The sequence below is a fragment of the Mustela nigripes genome, chromosome 1, assembly GCF_022355385.1.
Source record: "Mustela nigripes isolate SB6536 chromosome 1, MUSNIG.SB6536, whole genome shotgun sequence".
Classification (NCBI taxonomy): Eukaryota; Metazoa; Chordata; class Mammalia; order Carnivora; family Mustelidae; genus Mustela; species Mustela nigripes.
Window position 1 is genome coordinate 41,837,050 of NC_081557.1, and position 23,981 is coordinate 41,861,030.

At 40.0% G+C, this 23,981-nt stretch overlaps 1 protein-coding gene and 1 long non-coding RNA gene across 4 annotated transcripts; one reads left to right on the plus strand and one right to left on the minus strand.

Moving 5' to 3' along the window:
• Positions 1-837: 837 nt before the first annotated feature.
• Positions 838-8,167, minus strand: LOC132023286 (uncharacterized). Of its 3 annotated transcripts, XR_009405916.1 has the most exons (4): positions 7,673-8,167; positions 2,955-3,053; positions 1,632-1,734; positions 838-1,395 (listed from the first exon to the last, which is right to left on the minus strand). It is a non-coding gene; the product is annotated as an uncharacterized LOC132023286 (long non-coding RNA). The 3 variants fall into 3 exon arrangements; XR_009405915.1 differs by lacking the exon at positions 2,955-3,053; XR_009405914.1 differs by lacking the exon at positions 2,955-3,053 and having other exon boundaries at positions 7,399-8,167.
• A 127-nt stretch (positions 8,168-8,294) lies between these two features.
• Positions 8,295-22,734, plus strand: TMEM9B (TMEM9 domain family member B). The gene is made up of 5 exons (XM_059408698.1): positions 8,295-8,507; positions 10,635-10,726; positions 15,042-15,150; positions 17,109-17,243; positions 21,533-22,734. Exons 1-5 carry the CDS (start codon positions 8,403-8,405, stop codon positions 21,686-21,688), a joined length of 597 nt encoding a protein of 198 aa, XP_059264681.1. The 5' UTR covers positions 8,295-8,402; the 3' UTR covers positions 21,689-22,734.
• Positions 22,735-23,981: the final 1,247 nt, after the last annotated feature.

Below are 23,981 nucleotides of genomic sequence, written 5' to 3' on the forward strand. Positions count from 1 at the left end.
ACCACAATATTGGTTAAAGCCAGCTTTTTGCCTAAACCTGTACAGTAACCATGCTGATTGGTCTCACTTTATTTTTTTAAATGTATTTTATCCTTTTTTTTTTTAAGATTTTATTTATTTATTTGTAAGAGAGAGAGAGTGAGAGCGAGCACAGGCAGACAGAGTGGAAGGCAGAGTCAGAGGGAGAAGCAGGCTCCCTGCGGAGCAAGGAGCCCGATGTGGGACTCGATCCCAGGACGCTGGGATCATGACCTGAGCTGAAGGCAGCTGCTCAACCAACTGAGCCACCCAGGCGTCCCTATTTTATCCTTTTTTATTTTAAGTATAACTAACATACAGTGTTATATTAGTTTCAGGTGTACAATATAGTGATTTAACAGTTCCATATATTACTCAATGCTCATCAAGATAAGTGTGTTCTTAAATCCTCTTCACCTATTTCACCCAAGCCCCCTCCTATCACCCTTCTGGTAACCATCTGTTCTCTACAGTTAAAAGTGTGTTTTTGGTTTGTCTATCTTTTTTTCCCCTTTGTTCATTTGTTTTGTTTATTAAATTCCTCATGAGTGAAATCACATGGTTTTTGTTTTTTCTGAGTGTCTTATTTTGCTTAGCATTTATACTCTCTAGATCCATCCATGTTGTCACAAATGGCAAGGTGTTGTTCTTTTTTTTTATGACTGAATAATATTCCTGTGTGTGTGTGTGTGTGTGTGTGTGTGTACATACTCCATCTTTACCCATTCATCAGTCAATGGGACACTGGGACTGCTTCCATACTTTGGATATGGTAAATAATCCTGCAGTAAACAGAAGAATGCATATATCCTTCAAATTTGTTTTTTAATTCTTTGAGTAAATACCCAGTAGTACAATTACTGGATCATAGGATAGTTCTATTTTGAATTTTTTGAGGAACCTGCATACTGTTTTCCACATTAGCTGTGCCAGTTTGCATTCCCACCAACAGAGCACAGGAGTTTTTTTCTCCACATCCTTGCCGACACTTGTTTCTTGAGTTCTTTTAGCAATTCTGACAGATACGGAGCAATATCTCATTGTGGTTTTGATTTGCATTTCATTGATGATGGGTGATGTTGAGCAGCTTTTTATGTGTCTGTTGACCATCTGTATGTCTTCTTTGGAGAGATGTCTATTCATGTCTTCTGCCCATTTTTAATGGGATTGTTTTACTGGTGCTGATTTGCATAAATCCTTTATATATTTTGGATAGTAACCCTTTATTGGATATGTTATTTGCAATTATCTTCTCCCATTTGGTAGGTTGTCTTATAGTTTTGTCAATTGTTTCCTTTGCTGTGCAGAAGCTTTTAATTTTGATGTAGTCCCAATAGTTCAGTTTTGCTTTTGTTTCCCTTGCTTCAGGAGACATGTCTAGAAAAATGATGATATTGCTGACGTCAGAGAAATCACTGCCTCTACTCTCTTCTAAGATTTTTATGGTTTAAGTCTCACATTTATATCCTTAATCGATTTTATTTTTGTGTATGGTATAAGAAAATGGTCTAGTTTCATTCTTTTGCTTGCCAGCACTATTTGTTGAAGAAATTGTCTTTTTCCCATTGCATATTCCTGCCTCCTTTGTTGAAAATTAATGTGATTGGTCTTACCTTAAATTCATGTCCGTATCTCTTAGGCTCTTATTGCTGCCCAACATTGTATCTTCCTAGTCATTCTTCCCATTATCCAAGATCAGAGCTCCACTAACTTTTTCTGTAAAGAGCCAGATAATAAGTATTTTAGGCTTTGCATTTCATGCAGTCTTTTTCACAACTAATCTACTCTGCCTTTGTAGCAGGAAGTACATAGGCAAAATGTAAATGAGTTGAATTTGAATTTTATGTAATCTTTGTGTTGTCATAATATAGTATCATCTTTATTTTTCCCCCAACCATTTAAAAGTATAAAAATTATCCTTAGCTTGCAGGTGATATAAAAACAGGATTTGGCCCCCAGCTGTAAGTTTGCTGGGCTATGTCCTAGGTTATTTCATACCTTCTTTACTTCTCAAATTTCTAACACTCCTTTCCCCATTCTCACTCTTAGATGATTACTTTGCTTTCAATTTCATTCATGAAATAATTGTAACAATCACCACCCCCACTATATCTACCCCTTTATTGGAATCTGTATGTATATATGCAGCTTTCCCTTGTGTTACTGTAGTACAGTACCTTACCATTGTGTAACCTAACATGTTTGTTTATTGTCTGTCTTCCCCTCTAGAATCTTAGCTCCAAGAAGGTAGGGAGTTTTGTCTTTTTATATACTGATGTATACCCAGTACTGAGAGCAGTGTTTAGCATGCTAAACATTCAGCAAATGCTTGAATGAATGAACACTGGCTACCAGACTAGCAAGCAGAAGTTTGGAGGAATTTTTCTCCAGAGAAACATACCTCTCCTTCCAAGAGAAAAACTCACCTATTTTGGTACTTGGAGATCTCCTTGAGCACATTAAATGGTAATTTTACAAACTCTTTGAAAAAACACCCACAATAACAAATCCCCATTTTATGGGATTGACTCAGTATTTAATATGCATATATGATGTGTACATGCATAAAACCAAAGTTTCACAAAATAATTTTTTAAAGATTTTATTTATTCATTTGACAGAGATCACAAGTAGGCAGAGAGGCAGGCAGAGAGAGAGGAGGAAGCAGGCTCCCCACCGAGCAGAGATCCCGACGCGGGGCTCAATCCCAGGACTCTGGGATCATGACCCAAGCCAAAGGCAGAGGCCTTAACCCACTGAGCCACTCAGGGACCCCTCACAAAATAATTTTTATATGTTATATAATATTTTCCATTCTATTCTGTCATTTGGGACAGGTGGGAAGAAGGTTGGTTGTAAGTGACTAATTTCACAGTTCACTAATAGGTTTGCAACCAGAATTTCAAAAAATACTTCAGGGTGTCCTAAGAACAAACCTTGTCATGTAAGTAGGGCTTCCAATCAGCTCTCGTTCTTAAACACACTCTTACATATGAATGGATAGTCAAGGATCTCCAGACATTTAAGAAAAGTTTCTAACACAAAAGACAGAAACAAGGACTGAAAAACTCAACACGGACAATTCAAGAAATACAACATTAGAAATATTCTCAGAGAAATAAAATATTGCATACCCCGATGGAACAGAATGCTATTTAAAGGGTGAGGGGAAAAAAATAATAATAAAGGGTGACGGAAGAGTGGGCAAGAAGGTACTCTAGTAAATGTAAGACAGGATAATTTAAATGTAAAAATTTAAAAGAAGACTTGGAATATGGAAATCTTTCAGAATAAAAGAAGTAGAAAAGAGAAGAAATGATAAATTATCCTAGGACAAAAACTGTACAGCAGGCTTAGAGAACAACTAATCCAGAATGAAGGATAATGATAGACTCCTAGAGGGTTGTCTCCAGTTTGAAAAATAAACTGATAGGCTACCTGATGTGTTTGAATGTATTGAGAGTTTTAGGTAAATGAATTATAGATACTTAAGTGCTAGCCACTTAAAGCATGGAAAAAGAGGCACTGGCTAATTTCAGTCAAAAAACCAAAATGTAATATTATGCTAATGGAACCAACTATGAATAATACATAAAGTCATAATAATATATTGAGGTTATTTACCTAAGGTGATAGAGATACACTGAAGGATCGAGAAATAATATATATGTTTACAAGAGGGCATTAGAGTATATATGCATGGTCTATTTCTTTCTTTTTTTTTTTAAGATTTTATTTATTTGACAGAGATCACAAGTAGGCAGAGAGGCAGGCAGAGAGAGAGGAGGAAGCAGGCTCCCCACTGAGCAGAGAGCCTGATGTGGGGCTTGATCCCAGGACCCTGAGATCATGACCTGAGCCGAAGGCAGAGGCTTAACCCACTGAGCCACCCAGGCGCCCCTGCATAGTCTGTTTCTTGTAAGAAGAAGTAGAATAATAGACCAAACTGAAAAATCAAGAACTAGTTATAAGCGTATTATTATGGAGATATATCCCAGAAGAGATAGCTAAAAGGTAAGAAAAAGGTGGTTCAATTTTTTTAAATATACAATATTGGTAAAAATAAATATAATGTATTTCATGTTTGAAAATCTTAGTGTTTAGAGAGGAGGGACTGTTTTCCTCAAGTGTTACGTTAGGACACTGGGAAACCAACAATACTCATTTAGCATTCCTCTGAAAGAAGGTTTTAAAATTCTCCCTGCTTTGGGACTAAACCTTGTGTTACTTTGGTATTCTAGGGATTTCAGTAACTTATCAGCAATAGGGGGACCATCCCTAGGAACAGACAGTATTCTGGCCCTATACATTATTGTTATCAAGGTGGGGACCAGCAAGTGATGTGTGATGTGGCATAGCACATATACATGGCTTTACAGGAAGTGAAGGACAGAAAATCTCCTGGAAGGAGGTCAGGTAGGAGGAAGCATCCTGGCCAGGCACATGGTAATGGAGATGGCTCATAGAAGACATTCTGGGTATGTTCAGAAATAACTGATAGAAACTGGTTGCGTGTGTGTGTGTGTGTGTGTGTGTGTGTGTGTGTGTGTGTGTGTGGTGTCCTGGGTATGTTCAGAAATAACTGATAGAAACTGGTTGTGCGTGTGTGTGTGTCTCGTGTCCTGCCATAACCACTAGAGGCACAATCTAAGGAAACCATCATCACTGATGCTGTGCATGACTCCGTTTGTTCTGGACTGGCATGGCCTGGGAAAGTGTTGAGCAGATCAGGTAAGGTGGAAAAATAAGAAGGGAACATCCAGAAAGCTGTTTGATCACTGGAGGGGAAAGAGGGTGAGGAGGTGCAGACAGACCTGGCAAAACCATGGTCCCGCTTACATAAAACTGGTCCCTTCTGCTTCCTAACCTTCTGACTTCCACACTTAAATCCCTCACCAGGGAATTTTTCAAGCCTCACAAAGAAGTGAGAGGGCCCAGTCCGGGTGGGAGGGTGCCCCTGGACCTGTGTCACTCCTTAAAAAAGAATGAAATAGAAAAACTTAGACACAGGGAAGCAAGGAAAAGGGAGGGGAAGAGTGGGTACTAAGGGAAGATTGGGTGCTAAGTCCACCTTGCCTGTAAAAAGAACTCTGATGTGGCCTAAAGATCTAGGAAGACTCTAGGTCAGAACTCTCTCCTCTCCTGCCTACTCTGGTATGTCAGAGCCCATCCATAGTTCTTTGGGCTCAGCATTACCTTCTCATGGCCAGAAAATGAACCATGTAGGAACCTGGTTCTTTGACAAGACCCTGTAAGCCCCTCCCATTCACCTTTTCTCTTTTCTGGGTCCCTACAAATATTGATCAGTTTTTACAATATCCCAGTTTCCAGGTACAAAGGTAAAAGGCAAGGCTCCTGCCCTGAAAAAGCTCACCATATTTGGGTGGAGGCTGGGAATATAGAGGCAGATATAAAGACATAGTTTATATTGCACTTAAGTCAGGTTAGTCTTTCTAGCTTAAAAGACCACTGACCTTAGGGGAAAGTTGTTTAGGTGTGAGCAGGGCAGAACAAGAGGAACTAACCTCTTCCTTTTTTTTTTTTTTCTTTTTTTGGACCCTCTTTATTTCTATTCCATCACCTAAAATTACTTTCATTTTCTTGGTGTATATATACCTCCCCCAAACCCTTGGCTCTGGCTGTGCCAGTTTCTCCCAGTCACCCTTCTCTTTACCAAAGCCTGAGTTTTCTTTCAGTCTCCAGACAGGCACACTCCACTCATGGTAGCCATAGTCTATATTCTAGGACAGTGATGGCTAACATAAATATTACATTCTCTAGTAGCCACATTTAAGAAGTGAAAAGAAACAAACTTTTTAAAAAATATTTTATTTATTTATTTGACAGAGAGACATCACAAGTAGGCAGAGAAAGAGGAAGGGAATCTCTCTCAGCAGAGAGCCTGATGCGGGGCTCAATCCCAGGACCCTGAGACCATGATCTGAGTGGAAGGCAGAGGCTTTAACCCACTGAGCCACCCAGGCACCCACAAATGAAACTATTTTAATAAAATTTTTAATCCAATATATTTGAAATATTTCCACCTTCAAAATACTGAGATATTTTTTGTTTGTTTTTTACTAAGTTTTTGAAATCCAGTGTATATTTTACACTTACTCAGCCATTTTACACTTACAAGCCACATCTCAAGTGCTCAATTACCACATGTGGCTAGTGGCTATTGTACTGAACAGTTCAACTAAAATTCTGCTTCCACGAGTGTTCTTGGTAATTCTTCACTAAACAGTTAAGGCCCATCAGACAGAGGCATTACCATGTATTTACTTTAAGCCTCTGTACACCAATCAAGTCCCTGAGAGAACAATTTTGAAGAAAAGGCCTGTAAGGTTTTAGCTAGAGTGAGCATTCCATTTAACTGTCAGACGTAGACAGCCCTAAATTGATCCCAATCACAGATTGGGATTAGCAATCACAGATCCACAGTGCCTCATAGACATATTTAACCCCAAGTGTCTCCAAGGTTGTTCCTTGGCCAGCAGAACACCCACAACAAAGACTTAACATTTCACTAATGGGACAGTACCTTCACAGAGCAGCTTGGAGGGGCTATGATGCAAGGGCATCCAGTCCTACCTGTCTGTTCCAACAGGGACTAGGGATTCAAAGGGGCTAAATAAATTTGGCACAGTATCAAACATACTGTGTTAGATTCTGGTATCAACAATAATCACATGGGAGGAGCACCTGACTGGCTCTGTCCTAGAGCACATGACTCTAGATCTCGGGATCCTGAGTTCCAGCCCTTGAGTTCCGTATGCTAGATATGGAGCCTACGTAAAATAATTTTTTTTTTTAAGTAAAGGAGAAAGAGTCATACGGGATAAAAATATCAAAAATTTTTCTAATTAAAACATTTCCTTGGGGCGCCTGGGTGGCTCAGTGGGTTAAGCCGCTGCCTTCGGCTCAGGTCATGATCTCAGGGTCCTGGGATCGAGTCCCACATCGGGCTCTCTGCTCCGCAGGGAGCCTGCTTCCTCCTCTCTCTCTCTCTGCCTGCCTCTCTGACTACTTGTAATCTCTCTCTGTCAAATAAATAAATAAAATCTTTAAAAAAAAAAAAAAAAAACCATTTCCACAAACTAGGAAAAGAACTACCTTTAACTGCTATTGTTTAAATAAAGAAACACGGATATTCCATGCGAGAATTTGAAATCCATAGATGAGTTCAATCTCCTCATAGTGAACCAAGAACCAGAGGCCCAGAAAAGTTAAGTGTTTTGCCCAAGGTCATCCAGCAAATCTGTAGCGGTGGTGATGAGCTCTGTATCCTTTCCACTATCCCGCTCCACACTATCTCCACTCACTGAAAAATATTTTATTTGGAGACACTGTGCCATCTCCAGGGTTCTCTTCAATTACCTGCAGAGGATGACCCACACTAGGAAGACCGGTCAGCGCTCCCCCCAACTCTGACTTAGAGGTCAGCCGCCCAGAATAGGATGGTAGCGCCGCAATTCCCCACCTTCTGGATTCCCGGGCGGATGAGGCTACTGGGGCGGGGGGGGGGGGGGGGCAGGGCTGTTTGCCAACTCCACACCTTCCGGAGCCTGGCCAGACCCGGCCCGGCCCAGCCCAGTCGCGACGCTGCAGCCCAGTTCCTGCAGAAGGCTGGGCTTAAACCGTCAGCACTCACCGCGACGCAAGCGCGGAGACCTAGACAGATGCTAGGGCCGCGAAAGCAGAGATTGTTAGAAACCTGCGTCCGGGAAGCGCGTGCATGCGGGCGGCGGGTTAGAACCCAAAGTGCCCGAAAGGACCCGACCCTCCGGTTGGGGTTGGCTTGCTGGAAGAGATGGCTCGGCCAGTCGGTCTCATAGGAGCGTCTCCACGCCTACCACCCGCCCCCGCTGCGCCTGTAGGATATGCCGCACTCTCCAGCGATCCCTGGGGCTTGGGCTCCCTCCGGCCTCAGGGGGTCTGGCGACGAACCGCTCCGGCCTCCCAGGGGTCGTTGGGAGGCTCGCGTCTGAGATCTCGTGTTTGCTGGGGGTCTCCCTGGGCGAGAGGACTTCCCAGGGCACTGGCGGGCCACAGCCCCCGCTGCTTCTGCGCCCAAGAAAGACAGCCTCGCGCCCCAAAGCTCTGTTGGGCCGAGGCTGCCCGGCTAGAAGCGCCCCCTTCGATTTCCTCGCCGCAGCACGCCGGAGAGGCGCGGGCACAGCGCAGCCTCCGGGCCCTGCGCACCCGGAACCGTTTCCGGGGCGGATGCTTTTTGTAGCTGACCCGGCGCGGTCGGTGACGCCAAGGCCCAGACGGAAGTGCGGGCGGAGAAGCCCGAGCCCGAGCCGGAGCCCGAGCCGGAGCCCCAGCCGGGAGCAGGTCTCGGGGGCTCCGGGCTGTGGGAACCGCTGGGCCTGGCAGCGATGGCGACCCTGTGGGGAGGCTTCCTTCGGCTTGGCTCCTTGCTCAGCCTGTCCTGCCTGGCGCTCTCAGTGCTGCTGCTGGTGCAGCTGTCAGACGCCGCCAAGGTGAGTCCGCCCAGCCTTCGCTCCAGACCGGAGCTCCTCCCCTCCTCCGGCCCTGCGGAAACTGAGTCTGTCAACCTGCTCCCTACCCATTCCTCTCCCAACCCTGATGGCCCGACCCCTGGCTTCACAGCCCTTGCAACACCCCCATACTGCCTGATAGCACCAAACTGCCTGCTAGCGCTCTAGCCCTCCAGCCTGACGTTGTGACAGTCACTGCCCCCACTGCCACCCGTAGCCCTGACACTACTCCCCCTCTTTCCCGCCGGATACCCCGCCCCCGTTTCCAGCTCCACCCAGTCTTCACCGTGCCCACGGCTGGGACCCAAGTCCTCCACCTCCTAGCCATTTCCCTTCCCAGCCCCGACAGCACCCACCTCAAACTTTACCTTTCCAACTCTGAGAGCCTTTAACTTTCCACCCTTAAGCTCCTTAAGTCTACCACCGTCCTCCACCTGCCTCAGAGACAGCCCTCTTCCTGCCCCGCCCCCTGTTCCCTAAATCAAAATTACAAGAAACCCCCAACTCACGGAGATCTTCCCGGTTAGGAACTAACTCATTTCAACTCATCCCTGAACCAGTTCCCTTCCCAATGTAGGAACTTGCCTCTCCTGGCAGCCTTCCTTGCCAGTAGGACCTACCCAAAGTCTCACCAGCCTGATATTCTGACCTAACTCCCTCCAGGATCTCTTGGCCCCCTTTTTGCCTTCTTTCTTCTGGTATTTTAGTGGAGAAGGAAGGGTCCAAACTGCAAGGCAGGTAAGGTTGTAGCCTTTCCCCCTGCTCCACTTCTGGGCCCTTCTCATGCCTCTTCATGCTACTCTTTTAGTCCGCTTCATGCTCCTACCCTCCAGACCTGCTCTGCCCTGTACACACTTGTGCTTCCTTCTTGATAACTTAGTTCTTTACAGGGGAAAACAGAAGGAATTCACATTAATATGGTGGGAAAATGATGAAATTTGCATCTTTTAAAAATAGGAGCTTTAATCGAGAATATCTTTAAATACAGGGGCTGGGAAAGACAGGTTAAATGGGGACAGATGGGGGGGGTGGTTTGATCAGGATTTCTTTTAGAAATCTTTCCTGCCTCCCACCAGCAATAGGGACAACAGCAAGTATCCTGTCTTTCAAAACATTACTGGCGTCCTCTGCACATCTCCTGTCATCACTTTAATAGTGTATCGTAATGATGTATTTATCTGACAGTCTCCATTACTAGGGTGTGTCCTCATTACTGGCAGAGACCATGCCTTACACTTATCTGAATCCACTTCATTGAGCACAGGGTCCAGCACTGAACAAATGCTCACTAAGTGGTGGCTGAATGAACGCGTTGTCAACAGCTCTGCCAGACATAGCACCATATATAGGAACAGTAGGCCTTGTCCTCTGGGGACTAATGAGCCATTTGCCTTCTCAGATAAATTCCCCTTTGCCGATGAAACTTCTCCTAGTCCCTGTACTCATATATTTAGTCACCTCTTTCTCCACGTCTTGAAACTTGCTTTATCAGTACTTATCCTCTCTGTCCACCAGGGATTAGAAGCAAAGTTTCCTGGGAAGAGTACACCAAACTGATCTCAGTTAGACTCCAGCTACTTCCCTTGTGTACTTCCTTTCTAAATATAGCTGAATGCCTCTACAATTTCACCCTTCTGTAGAGTTCTGGTAGGACCCCCTTTGTCCATATTAGTGCCATTCTACTGAAGGGTGAAAGGATTGTGATTAGAATTGTGACTTGTTTTGAGAGTAATTTGTAGTTTGATTATTCCTCATCCTTTTGTAATCGGATTCTTATGCAGGCACAGTTATTTGTCTACTGTGTCTTTTTACTGGCAGGTAGCTGGTGATAACATTAGCACAGTTGGACTGTCACGTGACCTACAAATGTCATTAATAAATCACAGATCACATACAGGTATTATTTCAAAATAATTTTATGTAATGTATATGCAGATTCATTAGCATTACCAAGAAGAAACTGTGGCTTTTATAAACTTCTGTCTGTCAAAATGAATTGTTTTAGAATATTTGACAGGGGATGCTTAGCAAAATATATATGGTGCAGTTTTTTAAAATATTGTTGCTAACCTGTTAACAAGCTATACTAAGTTTCCATTTTTGTTGCAGAATTTCGAGGATGTCCGATGTAAATGTATCTGTCCGCCCTATAAAGATAATTCTGGGCATATTTATAATAAGAACATATCCCAAAAAGATTGGTAAGTATTCTAGATTACTGAATTGCCTGTCAGATTTCTTTTTGTGGTTGTCATTGTTAGCCCAGAATGTTCATCCAATGTATTGTTTCCTTTTTAAATACAATTGACCCTTGAACAACATAGGGCTCAGGTGTGCTGAACCTGACACAGTCAAAAATCTGCAAGTAACTTTTGACCCCCCCAAAACTTAGCTGCTAATAGCCAACTGTTGACCAGAAGCCTTACCAATAAAACAAGCAGTTGATTCACACACATTGTACATGTTATATGCATTATATACTATACTCTTACAATAAAGTAAACTGGATTAAATGTTACTAAGACAATCATAGGGAAGAGAAAATACATCTGCAGTACTGTACTGTATCTACTGGAAAAATTTGCATACAAGTGGACCCATGCATTTCAGCCTGTTTTTCAAGGGTCATCTGTATTTCTTTTTAAGTATGTCAAATTCCACTTCTATTTGAAAAAGTGAGAGTAAGGCACTGAGTGTGTGACATAAACATAAAGGAATATAGCCAAAACACTAAGCCCCAAGTAGGGAGGGTTTTATAATGGACAGAGCTGAGTTCGTAGCACCTACACTGGCCATAGCTACCTTCCTGTGCCCTCTTAAATTTTAGTCTCTCTTGCTTTTCTGTGGAAGGTAAGCAAGCCTCCTTTATCTGGGTTATACTTTGCACAACTTGTAGGTTTTAATGATATATTGTCAAATATAGGAGACTGTTTAAAAGTGTCAAAAAAAGGAGGGGCACCTGGGTGGCTCAATCATTAAGCGCCTGCCTTCAGCTCAGGTCATGATCCCAGGGTCCTGAGATCAAGTTCCACATCAAACTCCACATCAAGAACCACATCAGGCTCCCTGCCCAGCTGCTGCGCTCTCTCCCACCCACCCCCCCCCCTGCTTGTTTTCTCTCTCGCGCTCTCTCTCTGTCAAAAAATAAGTAAAATCTTAAAAAAAAAAAAAAAAAATTCAAAAGGCTCAGGATGGAATGGGCATGAGCCACGTATATCCTTGTTTCCCTGTTGGTGTGCTGTGGATTTACCTATATCAAGAAGTTGCTCCCTCAGCCCTTGGAGTATCAAGCAGGCCTGTGATGACTGGGATCTTGACTCACTAGTCACCAGCAGCCTTCTCTACTTATGGATCTTACAAATAATAGCTTTTCTACATACAGCATAAAATGATTGGGAAGCAGTTTTTTCTTTAAGATTTTATTTATTTATTTGACAGAGAGATCAAAAGTAGGCAGAGAGGCAGGCAGAGAGAGAGAAAGAGAGAGAAGCAGGCGCCCTGCTGAGCAGAGAGCCCGATTCGGGGCTTGATCCCAAGAACCTGAGATCATGACCTAGGCCGAAGGCAGAGGCTTAACCCACTGAGCCACCAGGGGCAGCGTAGCAGTTGTTTTATAGCAAGATGGATGGACTCCTTCTCATGTTATTGTGATGTTTTATGGTTTGTAAACATGATAGAATATTGCTGGGGTAGGCATATAAGAAAAATAGCTCCCAGTGCTTGGAAATTTTACATGTACCCGATTTCATAGCTAAATAATCAGCAAAACTTTGAAAGCAAGATTAAATTCATTTGGTTACAATATTACAGGTTTACTTTGAAAAAGAAAAGGCAGACTTTGAGCATGTTTCTTTTTTCTTTTCTTTTTTTTTTTTTTGAGCATGTTTCTTTTTTCTGATGCCATTTTCTGTTCTTCTAATGGTATATATATAGTTCAATTTGATATTAGATACGCGTTTCTTGAAAACTTCTTCTGAACTTCTGTGCTGCACTTTAAATTGTCTCACATTAAAAAAGTGATTTATGGGGACGCCTGGGTGGCTCAGTTGGCTAAGCAACCGCCTTTGGCTCAGGTCATGATCCTGGAGTCCCGGGATCAAGTCCCACATTGGGCTCCCTGCTCAACAGGGAGTCTGCTTCTTCTTCTAACCTTCCCTCCTTCATGCTCTGTCTCTCTCTCAAATACATAAATAAAATATTTTTTAAAAAGTGATTTAACTATATTCTTATAGATTTTATATCATCAAGTTACTTTTATGATACAAGAAAGCTCATATGAGTTTTTAAGTTATTCCTATACATTTTCCAAATACACTAAGCACTTATAATTAGTTTAATCTATTATCAGGAATAGAATATGATGTCTATTATTTGAGTGGCAGGTGAATTCACTGTTCAAGTGTTTAGCGCTAATCTTTTCACTGACTTTTTATAATTCCAGGTTCAGACGAAACCATATGGCATTCACTCTGGTTTTGGTCAAAATAGGGAGCTTTGAAAAGCAACAGTTGAAAACAAGGCTCCTTTGCGATTTTTTCTTTCCCCTCTCCCTTGCTTCCTTCCTGCAGCTCAGCCTTGTACTGGAGATAAGTTCTCAGCTTTTAACTGGTTTCAGAAGGGTAAGCAGGTTATGATCAATCAGGGTGTTATGACTCTACAATGCCTCCAATACCTGTTTGGTCCTAGATACAGTTTTACCTTCTGGCTTCCATTTTCTCTCATTTTTAGCTTTAATTCTTTATCGACTTACGCTGTCTGACAGAAGGAAAGTTGGAGTTCTGTGGTTTGTGTTTGGGGTGTGACGTTAGCTGATGATAACCTTGTTTTGGCACTAGGGGGAGGTGTTGCCTAGTTCTCAGAGTGGTTGAATTCTGTGTCTAGGTTCTGTGTTTTTGACTAGCCAGCCAGAGCCAACCTTCCTCTCCCACAGTACACAACTTTTTCACAGGGCTTAGTATCTCCTTGTTATTAAACTGTATCTGTACTTAAAAAGAAACACTCAATACTCAACATCTAGTTCCCCCAAGTAATTCCTAGGTATTATTATGAAGGCTCTGAAGCTGAAAAGGGAAACTAGGAGGTAAGTCTTATTTTTCTGAGGTTCAGAGAGCTGCAGGAGAGCCAACCTAGGTCGTAGGAGCCCTGGGTTCTGGTCTTTTTAGCTTCTAATCTACTCTGTGACCCTGTGCAGGTGACTTCTCTGGAAGTGTTGGCCTGGATGACCTCTGTGATTGAATGGGATTTAGCTTCCTCTGTCCATTTCTTGCTTGTATCAAGTTGGATACATTTCTGGTTTTGTTATATGCTTGGAACAGATAACACAAACTTGTATGGTGTGAGTGTGGAACCTTACATACTACCAGTTGAGGCTTATTTTTTCATTAGTATCTTTGTTAAAATCAAATTACCTGTTAGGGATAACTGATTGAATTTTTATCATTTATGCCATTTTGGGTTTTCTCTCTTATACCATGGCTCAGAAGGAGCAGGACATGAAAACGTAGATTTTGCCAGGCAGAGGGAAAGATGTAGCCTAGAGCATTGGGGGGAACGAGACAGGATCCTATCATGGTTCTTCAGACAGTCAGAAGTGCCCGAGGGAGAGATGACAAAAGAAAATTACCTAGCAGTTGACAGCACAGGAGAGTTTTGCCTACTTTTGCTGAAGGTGAACAGAGTAATAGGCTCTTAATAGTTGGGGAAATTCATAATTTAATTATTTCCTAGAATTGGCAGGCTTCTGGGAAAAGATTTGGGGTGGAGGGAGATTTTTTTTATAGAGTTGCTTTTTTTATAAGTCATAAATAAGTGGCCTAGAAAATGGGGAAAAAATAAAGAACATCCAACAACAAAAACATTTAGCCTTCTATTATTTTTTATATACTTCTTCTGGGTAATCAGTTTTCATTTTTAAGTACTTTTGTTGTCATAATCCTATTTCTCCATGTTTTCAATAGGCTTTTGCTCATTTAGAAAGATAATTTTTTAAAAATGTAGTTGTTTCTTATTGCACTTTTGACCTTTTTCCAGAGTTTCAGAATTTAGCAACTGTTCAGTGTGATTAGCCATGCATATACCACTCTGTGGCAGTTAAGATTGATGTTAATTCATAAAAGAGATAATCTTATATTTGAACAATGCCCCAAGATACTTTAAAGCATTTAAAGCAATTTTTTCTTGGTAAATGAACAAGTCTAAATATAACTTGATGTGCTAAGTAGGTTTTGATCCCATTTGAGATTTTTCAGGTGCATTTTGTAACATTTTGTTACAACATTTTGTAACTGTTAACAGCAGCACTTTTAGAAATAGCTACTACATATGTGTCTTTTTGGTTCTTAGACTGTTAAATCTCACCATATTGCTAATACTGAGGGAGCAAATGATTTCACTTCCCTTATTATTTGTTCCTTAAATTCTTAAGTTCAGTGATTATTCTGGATCTCATGAAAATTTTGGCCAATAAAGGTAGAAAATCCAGGTAGGCTAAACAAGATTTTATCCTCATTTTTTCAGTGATTGCCTTCATGTTGTGGATCCCATGCCTGTGCGCGGGCCTGATGTAGAAGCATACTGCCTACGCTGTGAATGCAAATATGAGGAAAGAAGCTCTGTTACGATCAAGGTAAATAAAAAGATTTCATCTGCTTCTGGAATAGTTTCTAATGGTGTCTAGACAAACAAGACAATTTTGGACATCTGAATTCTATTTCATTCACTCAATCACTGTTCTTCCCTCTCATCCCCACCAGCCACTAATCTCTTCCTTCTTTATCCCCAGTACCAGCCCCATGGGAACTGTGGGTCTTTTCTTTGCCTGCCTCATTGAGATGCTCTGTGGATTGCTTAGGACATGTTACGTGGGTGTGATATGTGAAATGGCACAAAAATGCCCTGCGTGTAATTAGCATATCCTGAAAGATATCCCAGCTTTTCTATGAGCCACATATGCCAGAAGCTGGTGAGAGCACAGCATGACTAAGCCCTTTTCTTCCTGTCCTCTCAACCCTTGGCGGGGGATGGAGGTGGGAATAAATATATATATATATATATATATATATATATATATATATATATATATGGACTATTATATATATATATATATATATGGACTATTCCAGAAATATATATTATTTCTGGATTCTAAGATTTCCTTTCTTTATTTTTATACGAAATAGAATGTAGATCACTCTCATCACCATTTGTACCTCTAATGGATTCAATTACTTTATTTTGGTGACTAACAGTTCTTCTCCCCAATTTTTTTATATGGAGCTTCCCATTCATTTCCCCCTGAGAAAAGGCCTGTGGGGAATCGGGTGGTCAGCTGTAACAGTTACAAGATTTCTGTGGGAGAATTCCTGCTCCAGCAGGCTGCTGTCCTGTAGAGAAATCCTCACTGTACTTTTTTGTTTTTCAGCTAAGTTTTGGATGTGTAAGTTATAGACCCTAAAAGTCACTCATTGTAAGTGTAGAATTGAATAGATTTTAGGAAATTTAAACATTCCCATCACCCCAGAAAGATCCCTTTGCTCATTTACAGTTAATCTCATTTCCTCCCCTAGCCTTAGACAGTCACTATTTTGCCTTGTGTCTCTACAGATCTGAATATTTCATATAAATAGACTCATACAACATGCAGTCTTCTGTGGCTGGTTCTTTTTGGTTAGCATAATGTTTTTGAGGTTTATCCATGTTGTAGCAAGTTATCAGTAATTAATTTCTTCCTGTTACTGAATATCATTTTATTATATGAATATAACATTTTCATTATCCATTCATCAGTTGATAGACATTTGGGTTATTTCCAGATTTTTACTATTAGGAATAATGCTGTCATAAATATCTGTGCACATATCTTTGTGTGGATATATGTTTTCCTGTCAGGTAGATTCCTTAGAGAGGTAAGTTTATTTTAACCTTTTAAGAGACTGCCAGATTGTTTTCCAAAATGGTTGTTGTCCCATTTTACATTCCCACCAACAATGTGTGAGGATTCAGTTTTGCCTCATCCTTGCTAACATTTGGTACTATCTTTAGTTATAGCCATCCTAGAAGTGGGGGGAGAAAGGTGTCACACTGTACTTCTTGACAGCGTACAGATTAAGATTTCAGGAAAATCACTGGCCTGAAATGTGTTTCTGTATATCTAAATTAATCTTAAAGAGTATTCTGTTGAAATTCATCTGAATTATATTTTTTGTTAGGGTGTTAGGGTTCTTTTTGTTTTTTTTTGTTAGGGTTCTTTTAAGTTATCTAAACACCATGCTGCTGAATCTAGGACACTGTAATCAGGTCAAAAAAGAAAACTGGTGTGCGAGTAGTGGTGACAAATGATTTGCAGTAGGTGAAGATGGAGTTTTAAAGACTCATAATAAGATCCCAAAGACAAAATGCTCTCTTTTCTCTTTTTCTTTAAATAATATTTTGGTGAAGAGTTGAGTTTATGTTGGAATCTAGTTTGTATAGAAATCCTATATGCTTAGCAGAAAAATCAGTCTTTGCTGTGGTTTCACTATTATTACACAAAATTCTGATTTCTTGGCTTGAATAGAGATGTAACTTACTTTCAACTTCCTTCAGGTTACCATTATAATTTATCTCTCCATTTTGGGCCTTCTGCTTCTGTACATGGTATACCTTACCCTGGTTGAGCCCATACTGAAGAGACGCCTATTTGGACACTCACAATTGATACAGAGCGATGACGATGTTGGGGTAAGTACTTGGCATGTCTCAGCTGGTGTATGGCCAATCTCTGTCACCATCTGATATAAAGAGCAAGTGAAAAATAGTTACATATAGATGTTTCTGTGCTGGGGCAGATCCTCAACTAGGGAAGCTAAGGACTGTTCTAATTTAAGTATGTCTCTTCATGAGGAAATTGCTCTGGTTAGCCATCAATATGGCGGTCTAAATTGATGATCCTTGGTGACTGTGCTGTATAAGGCTTTGCCCTTTAGTATCAAGGGCACAATTTTCATTGCCTTTCCATGTTTACACCAAGAAAAGCTTCTGAGATAGATTTCTCCCCAAGCTCCTGTCTGGATACTATTCTTGGCAACATGACCAAATATATAGAAGGCAAAGAGGCTTTAGTGAAGGGAAGCATGAAGACAGTGTTCTTTTCTTAATGAAGTGCAGCTTGATAACCTGCTGATGTTTTATATTTCTTTTCTCCTCCTTAAAAAATCTGCGATCTCTAGAGAAAAATAAAACCATCATTCTCGCTTCTCTTCTTTTCTTAAAAACACATTTCTATTTATACATATAATTGGTTTAATCAGTGTGTAAATTATTTTGTGTTTTCCTTTTTGTATTAACATTACTTCATTCAAAAAATGTCTGGTAATTAAAAAAAAAAGATGTCTGGTAATTGACATAGTCCACAAACTTGTTATTCAGTATAGCTTAGAATTATGTTGTTTTATCATTAACCTCTTTGGGCCTATTTTCAAATTTCCCAGTATTTTATTATTCTATATATATAATATTTTTAGAAATTACTTTTTATTTTTGATTACTTTATTGGCCTATGTTCCTTAAAATTGATAAAATTCAAGAGTTTCAAGAACCAATTCTAAAAGCTAAACCCAGGGTGAACCCTTGCTAACTATAGTCAAAAGTCCTTTTATCTTGGAATGGCTTGTGGACCTGTTGAGAAAAAATGAGAAGAGGGAATTCTGACTGGATGGCTTGAGTTATTACTACAAACAGAGCCTGCTTTTTGATCAATATATTGTTATCAAACAAATATCAGTTACGAATACTCAACTTATTCAGGCAAGATTTGATTTATGTTTTGTCAAGAACCTATAAAGAAACATTTCTGCTTGCCTCTTTTTCCCTTGCTTCCTTATGAACTCGACCAGCACATAATGAGTTGGACCTGTATCAGGTCCTCTGCTAGGAACTAGGAATAGGGAGATGAACAAAATAGAAACAGACATGTAAAAGAAATGACTAATTATAGTATGTTTCCACCTTTTGTTTTTAATCATGTAAGAAATGCCGATTCGTTTTTGAAGAATTCCAGGAGGGGATTATTGATAGGCTGGGAGAAAGGTCAAGACTGAGATCTGTTGTGGTCAAAAACTAAGCATATGGGACAAATTGGGGAAAGAGAGCTAGAAGGACAGGAGGTTGTGTACCAGAAGCATTAGAGTCTCCAAAACTGTTCTCATGTCACTTTTCATTCGCATATGACAGATACTTCTCAGCCTCAACAACACTGACATTTTAGGTTGGATAATTCTTTGTTGTGGGGGGTTTCCTGTTCATTGTAAGATACTGAGCAGCATCCCTGACCTCTGCCCATCTGATGCCAGTTACCCCTGTCATCCCAATCATGATAATCAGAAGTGTCCACAGATACCGCCAAATGTCCCTGGGGAACAAAATATCCCCCAGATGAGAACTAACATATGAAAATGTTATGTATCAAAAGCCACATAAACTATTTCTTAATAGGCATATGGATAGATAGAAAGTCTGACTTAAACTATATCCTTTACAGTATTAAATATTTGGTTCCTGATTTTAGAAATAAACATTATTAACGTAGTGCACATAGAACATAAAAGAAATGGGTGCACAAATACGTAGGTGAAAACATGTAGGAAAAACATTTGATTGGTGGGGTCATGTGCTTACTAACCATTTTGTTCATCAGTAATCAATTCTGTGTATATATTAACTGAAAACATTATCTCTGCGAGTCCTGACTAACTCTGGGCTATCTATTGAATTGATTCTGGGCAGAGAGAGGTTTTCTAACCTCTAGCTGTGAATTTCTGGTAACAACTCTGTATCAAAAAAGTTAAATTTAAATTCCTACAGTTGTTGCTTATCTTAACATGAGAATTCTTGACTGTTTATCTGCTTTTAAAAATGTCTTTGTTAAATTCTCAGTTACATTCTTTCATTTTTGTTCACTGTAGAGCATTTTAAATCAAGTGAGAGGTAGTACAAATAGTTAAGAAACTCACTGCAAGTAGTCACAATATTTATCCTATCATGTATCCATGACACATCATTGCTATTATCAAAGCATTGCATTAAAACATGTTTTGTGTTTATTGTAATTTTATCAGGTGTAAAAAGAACAAACATATAAAAAGGGTAAATCTCTATTTGCATTCTTCTAGCACCCATGACCACGAGCAGCTAGTTCATTCTTGTTCTGATAGGTGGAAAATGGACCAAAAGGATTAACCGGTTTGTTTAGTCCTTTAAATTTGTTCGTTAGGAAAGTTTTTCTCCCTCTACCTTGAAGGGTAGACAACAGGTCTATGAAATTGAGAACTGCTCTCCTGTTAAAGTACATCCTTCTTCCCAGTCTTGTTTATGTCAAAACAAACTAATGGTAATACTATTTTATATACAAGTTCATTGAAGCACTGTATTCCCATAGAGTCATTTTAATCTTCTTGAACAAAATCGGTGTGTTGAGATGATACGACACCAAGTCAAGGTGAGGTGAGCTAAGTGTTGTGTTCATTTGTTAGATGACCTTGGATCGGTTTATTTCCTTATGGGAAATCAAGTAATCCAACAACTTTAGCCTCCCTCATTCCTGACTTTTTTTTCTTAAATCTTTGAAACATTTTGAACTTTATGAAATTGTTTTTACTATCTTCATTTGTAAGGTTAAAAATTTTAAAAATGGATCATCCTCTTTCCTTGTCTTGTAACAGTTGTTACCTAAATTAAGGAAAAAGTTGAGGAAATTTCAGTAAAGAAGGCAGGGAAAGATTCCTTATAGAAAACTGTTTGAAGTCTTTGAAATGTAGACATTGTATAAGTGAAAGACAACCAGGCATGGTAGCTCCATGTAGTTAAAGCTGTATATATAGTTCTGTGGTTATGCACAGCTCTCTATAGACATGCTGACTCCTGCCTTGGATGTATAATAGAGCTTTGGCAAACATGCATGCAAAATAATATTTCTTTCTTTGAGGCAAGGTTAATGTAAGAGGTACAACTTGTTGACTTGGATCCTATTTTGGAACATTTAGAAGCTTTGCTAACACAGGGTTCAAGAAAAAGAGATCAAGGAAAGGGCAAACAGAAGCAATAAATTAGTATTGAATGCTTTTTGTCATTTAGGCAGCTGTGTTTATATCTCTTTCATAGATAGATTAGCATGGTGGTTTCCTGTGTCATGACTACAAACATCAGTGGCATTGGTTTACTTTGACCAGGATAGGTTGGTTTGGGGTAACCCTTCAATATCCTCTTTCTTAAGGCAGCAGCTCACATGGAAGCCCCTGAGTGCTCAGCAGTGAAAGATTCAGGTGTTCATCTAATAAAAATGCTCAAGTAATAAATCCTTACTGTCCTTGGTAATAGAGGGTGATTGTAGCCCTTGAGTTGCGTCTCTTCATTACAGATTGGAGGAGAGGAAAATGAAAAGGATTTTGGAAACCAGTCCATTTAGTGTGTGTGTTAAAGGTGCAGGGAAATACCAAAACCAGTTAAGATCAGATCCATCTCCCAATCGTGAATGTGGCCGGCCCTAAGATGACAAGCAACAATTCTAATATAACGGGAGTCAAGAAATTAAAAGACAAGTCTTTCCTCTGCCAGATTAGCTATATAGTATTGAATACAGCAAGGAAAAGCTCTACTTCCCATATCTGTAACATGTGAATTTTAACATGAAAGTAGATTTTCTTTCCCCTACCTGTCAGGGAAGGCTGACCTTTAACATTAATGACCACTGTCTTTGTCTTGGTACTTGCTTCTTATGGCATATGTCTTTGGAAATGATGACTCATGGAAACATTTCACAAATACCTTCTCATCACTTAAGCTACTTGAACCACCCATTTCTGTTGTTGAGTTCATCCTACTTCTGGCACTTGAGTGCCTGGGAGTCCTTGGCCCCAAGAGATGGTCTGTTTATAAAATCTAGCTGCTCCTATCTCTGGCTGGATAATTGCCCTTTTGTGTGTGATGTACCCTGATAATGCCATCTCTGATGTTCACCATTCCTGGACTTGCAGGATCACCAGCCTTTTGCAAATGCTCACGACGTGCTGGCCCGCTCCCGCAGTCGAGCCAATGTACTGAATAAGGTAGAGTATGCACAGCAGCGCTGGAAGCTTCAAGTTCAAGAGCAGCGAAAATCTGTCTTTGACCGTCATGTTGTCCTCAGCTAACTGGAAATCAAAATTGAAGGTGATTAGAAAAAAATGAGGCAGACAACTGAAAAAAATTGACTGAGTTTTCCTGGGTTTTGTTTTACTACCCTGTTGAGTTCACCAACTCTTGCTGGGAAATTCAGAATTGGAAACAGAAGTGTGCTTGGTATTTTCTTTTCTTGTTAACGTATTAATACAGACATTTTTAAGAGCACACATCTCATTGTTGGCCAATTAACCTTTTTCCTATTTGTGACTTTTACTAATAAAAATAAGCCTGCCTATAAATTATCTTGAAGTCCTTTACCTGGAACAAGCACTCTCTATTTCACCACACAGTTTTAACTTGGTTTTCAAGGTAATTTTCAGGTGTTTTTTTGTTTGTTTGTTTATCTGTTTGTTTTTCTTTCTGGCAGAGGAGGGCAGGGATGCTGGGAAGTGGTTAACATAACTTTTCTCAAGTCACTTTACCAAACAAGCTTTTGTAAATAGATTTAACATTCTATTTTCAAGTTTCATTTCTATTTTGCAGTGTAGCCAGCCTCATCAAAGCCCTGAATTACCCATTTGAATTTTGCACTGACTATATTATCTAGGTATCTGGTTGGCCTGTGACTGCACTTCATGGTAAAGTGGATCTGAACTACCTGGTGGCTCTTCATAAAATGCATATTTTCCTCATGTACTGTGATGTCTGATGCAATGCATCCTAGAACAAACTGGCAATTTGCTGGTTTACTCTACTGACTAAACATAGTCCAGTGTGTGTGGTCTTTCTCATCTTTTAGTATCTCTAAGGATGAATCCTAAGAGCTTGGACACTTGCAATAAAGGAATTTTCTTTGAACCCAAGCGTCTCTGGATTGGTGACATACACACATTTGTCAACGTTTCCGGTCAGGTGGAGAGGCAGCTGTTTGAGCTCTAGTGTGTGCAGCTTTGAACTAAGACTGGAGTTCCTTTCTGGGTGCCTCTCTCTGAGAGGTATAACAGTTATTGGATAACTGGCTTTTTTCCTCCTATGTCCTCTTTGGAATGTAACAATAAAAATAATTTTTAAAACACCAGTGTTTCTCTCCTCCTTTTTGCTGTGTAATAAACTCAAACTCAAAATAACAAACAAAGACATTTGGTACCCTGTTATGAGACTACTGTTTTATAACAGTGTTTCATCATAAAATATCAGTACTAAATTATCTGAGTGTGCATGTGCATGTGGAGAAAAAGGAAGAAAGTAGAAATGTATGGTACTTAGATGGGGCTCTGAATGTATACAAATATTTTGATGAACTGAGAGATTAAAATTTATGAAGAAAAAAATGCATGAAGGATGGCTTATTCAAAGAAATTCTTGGCAAAAAGTTATAAATAAATCACATTAAATTAGTAAGGCTGAGGTTTAGGGAATTCTTTTTTTTTTTTTTTTTAAGATTTATTTATTTATTTATTTGACAGAGAGAGATCACAAGTAAGCAGAGAGGCAGGCAGAGAGAGAGAGGAGGAAGCAGGCTCCCTGCCGAGCAGAGAGCCCGATGTGGGACTTGATCCTAGGCCCTGAGATCATGACCTGAGCCGAAGGCAGTGGCTTAACCCACTGAGCCACCCAGGCGCCCGAGGTTTAAGGAATTCTTAATGGATTTTTTAGTTAGTAAAAAAAAAAATTGTAAACCAACAAACCTAACCTGAAATTACTGATTTTATTGTTAGTGGTTTTTTTTTTTTAAACAGATTTTTTAAAAATATTTTATTTATTTATTTGCCAGAGAGACAAGAGGGTGAGCACAAGCAGGGAGAACAGCAGGCAGAGGCAGAAGCAGGCTCCCTGCTGAGCAAGGATCCCAGGACCCTGGAATCATGACCTTAACCTCACAGCAGATGCTTAACTGAGCCACCCAGGCATCCAGATTTTATTGTTAGTATTAAAAAATGTAAGTAAGTTCAACTACCAACCTAGTGGAATTTATCTCAGGTATGTAAGTCTGATTGAACATTCAAAAATCAATTAAATCTATCACAGCAACAGGCTAAAGAAGAAAAATGACATAATTCTATTAATAGATGCAAAAAAAAAGCATTTGACACAATCCAACACCCATTTATGATTAAAAACAAACAAACAAAAAAACTCAGTAAACTAAGAATAGAGGAGAAATTCTTTAACTTTATAAAGAACATCTACAGAAACCTAGAGCTAACATCACACTTAATAGAAACAAAAACTTTCCTGTTAAGATGAGGAATGAGGCAAGGACACCCTCTCTCATCACCTTCTTTTCAACATCATACTGCAAATTTTAGCTAATACAATAAT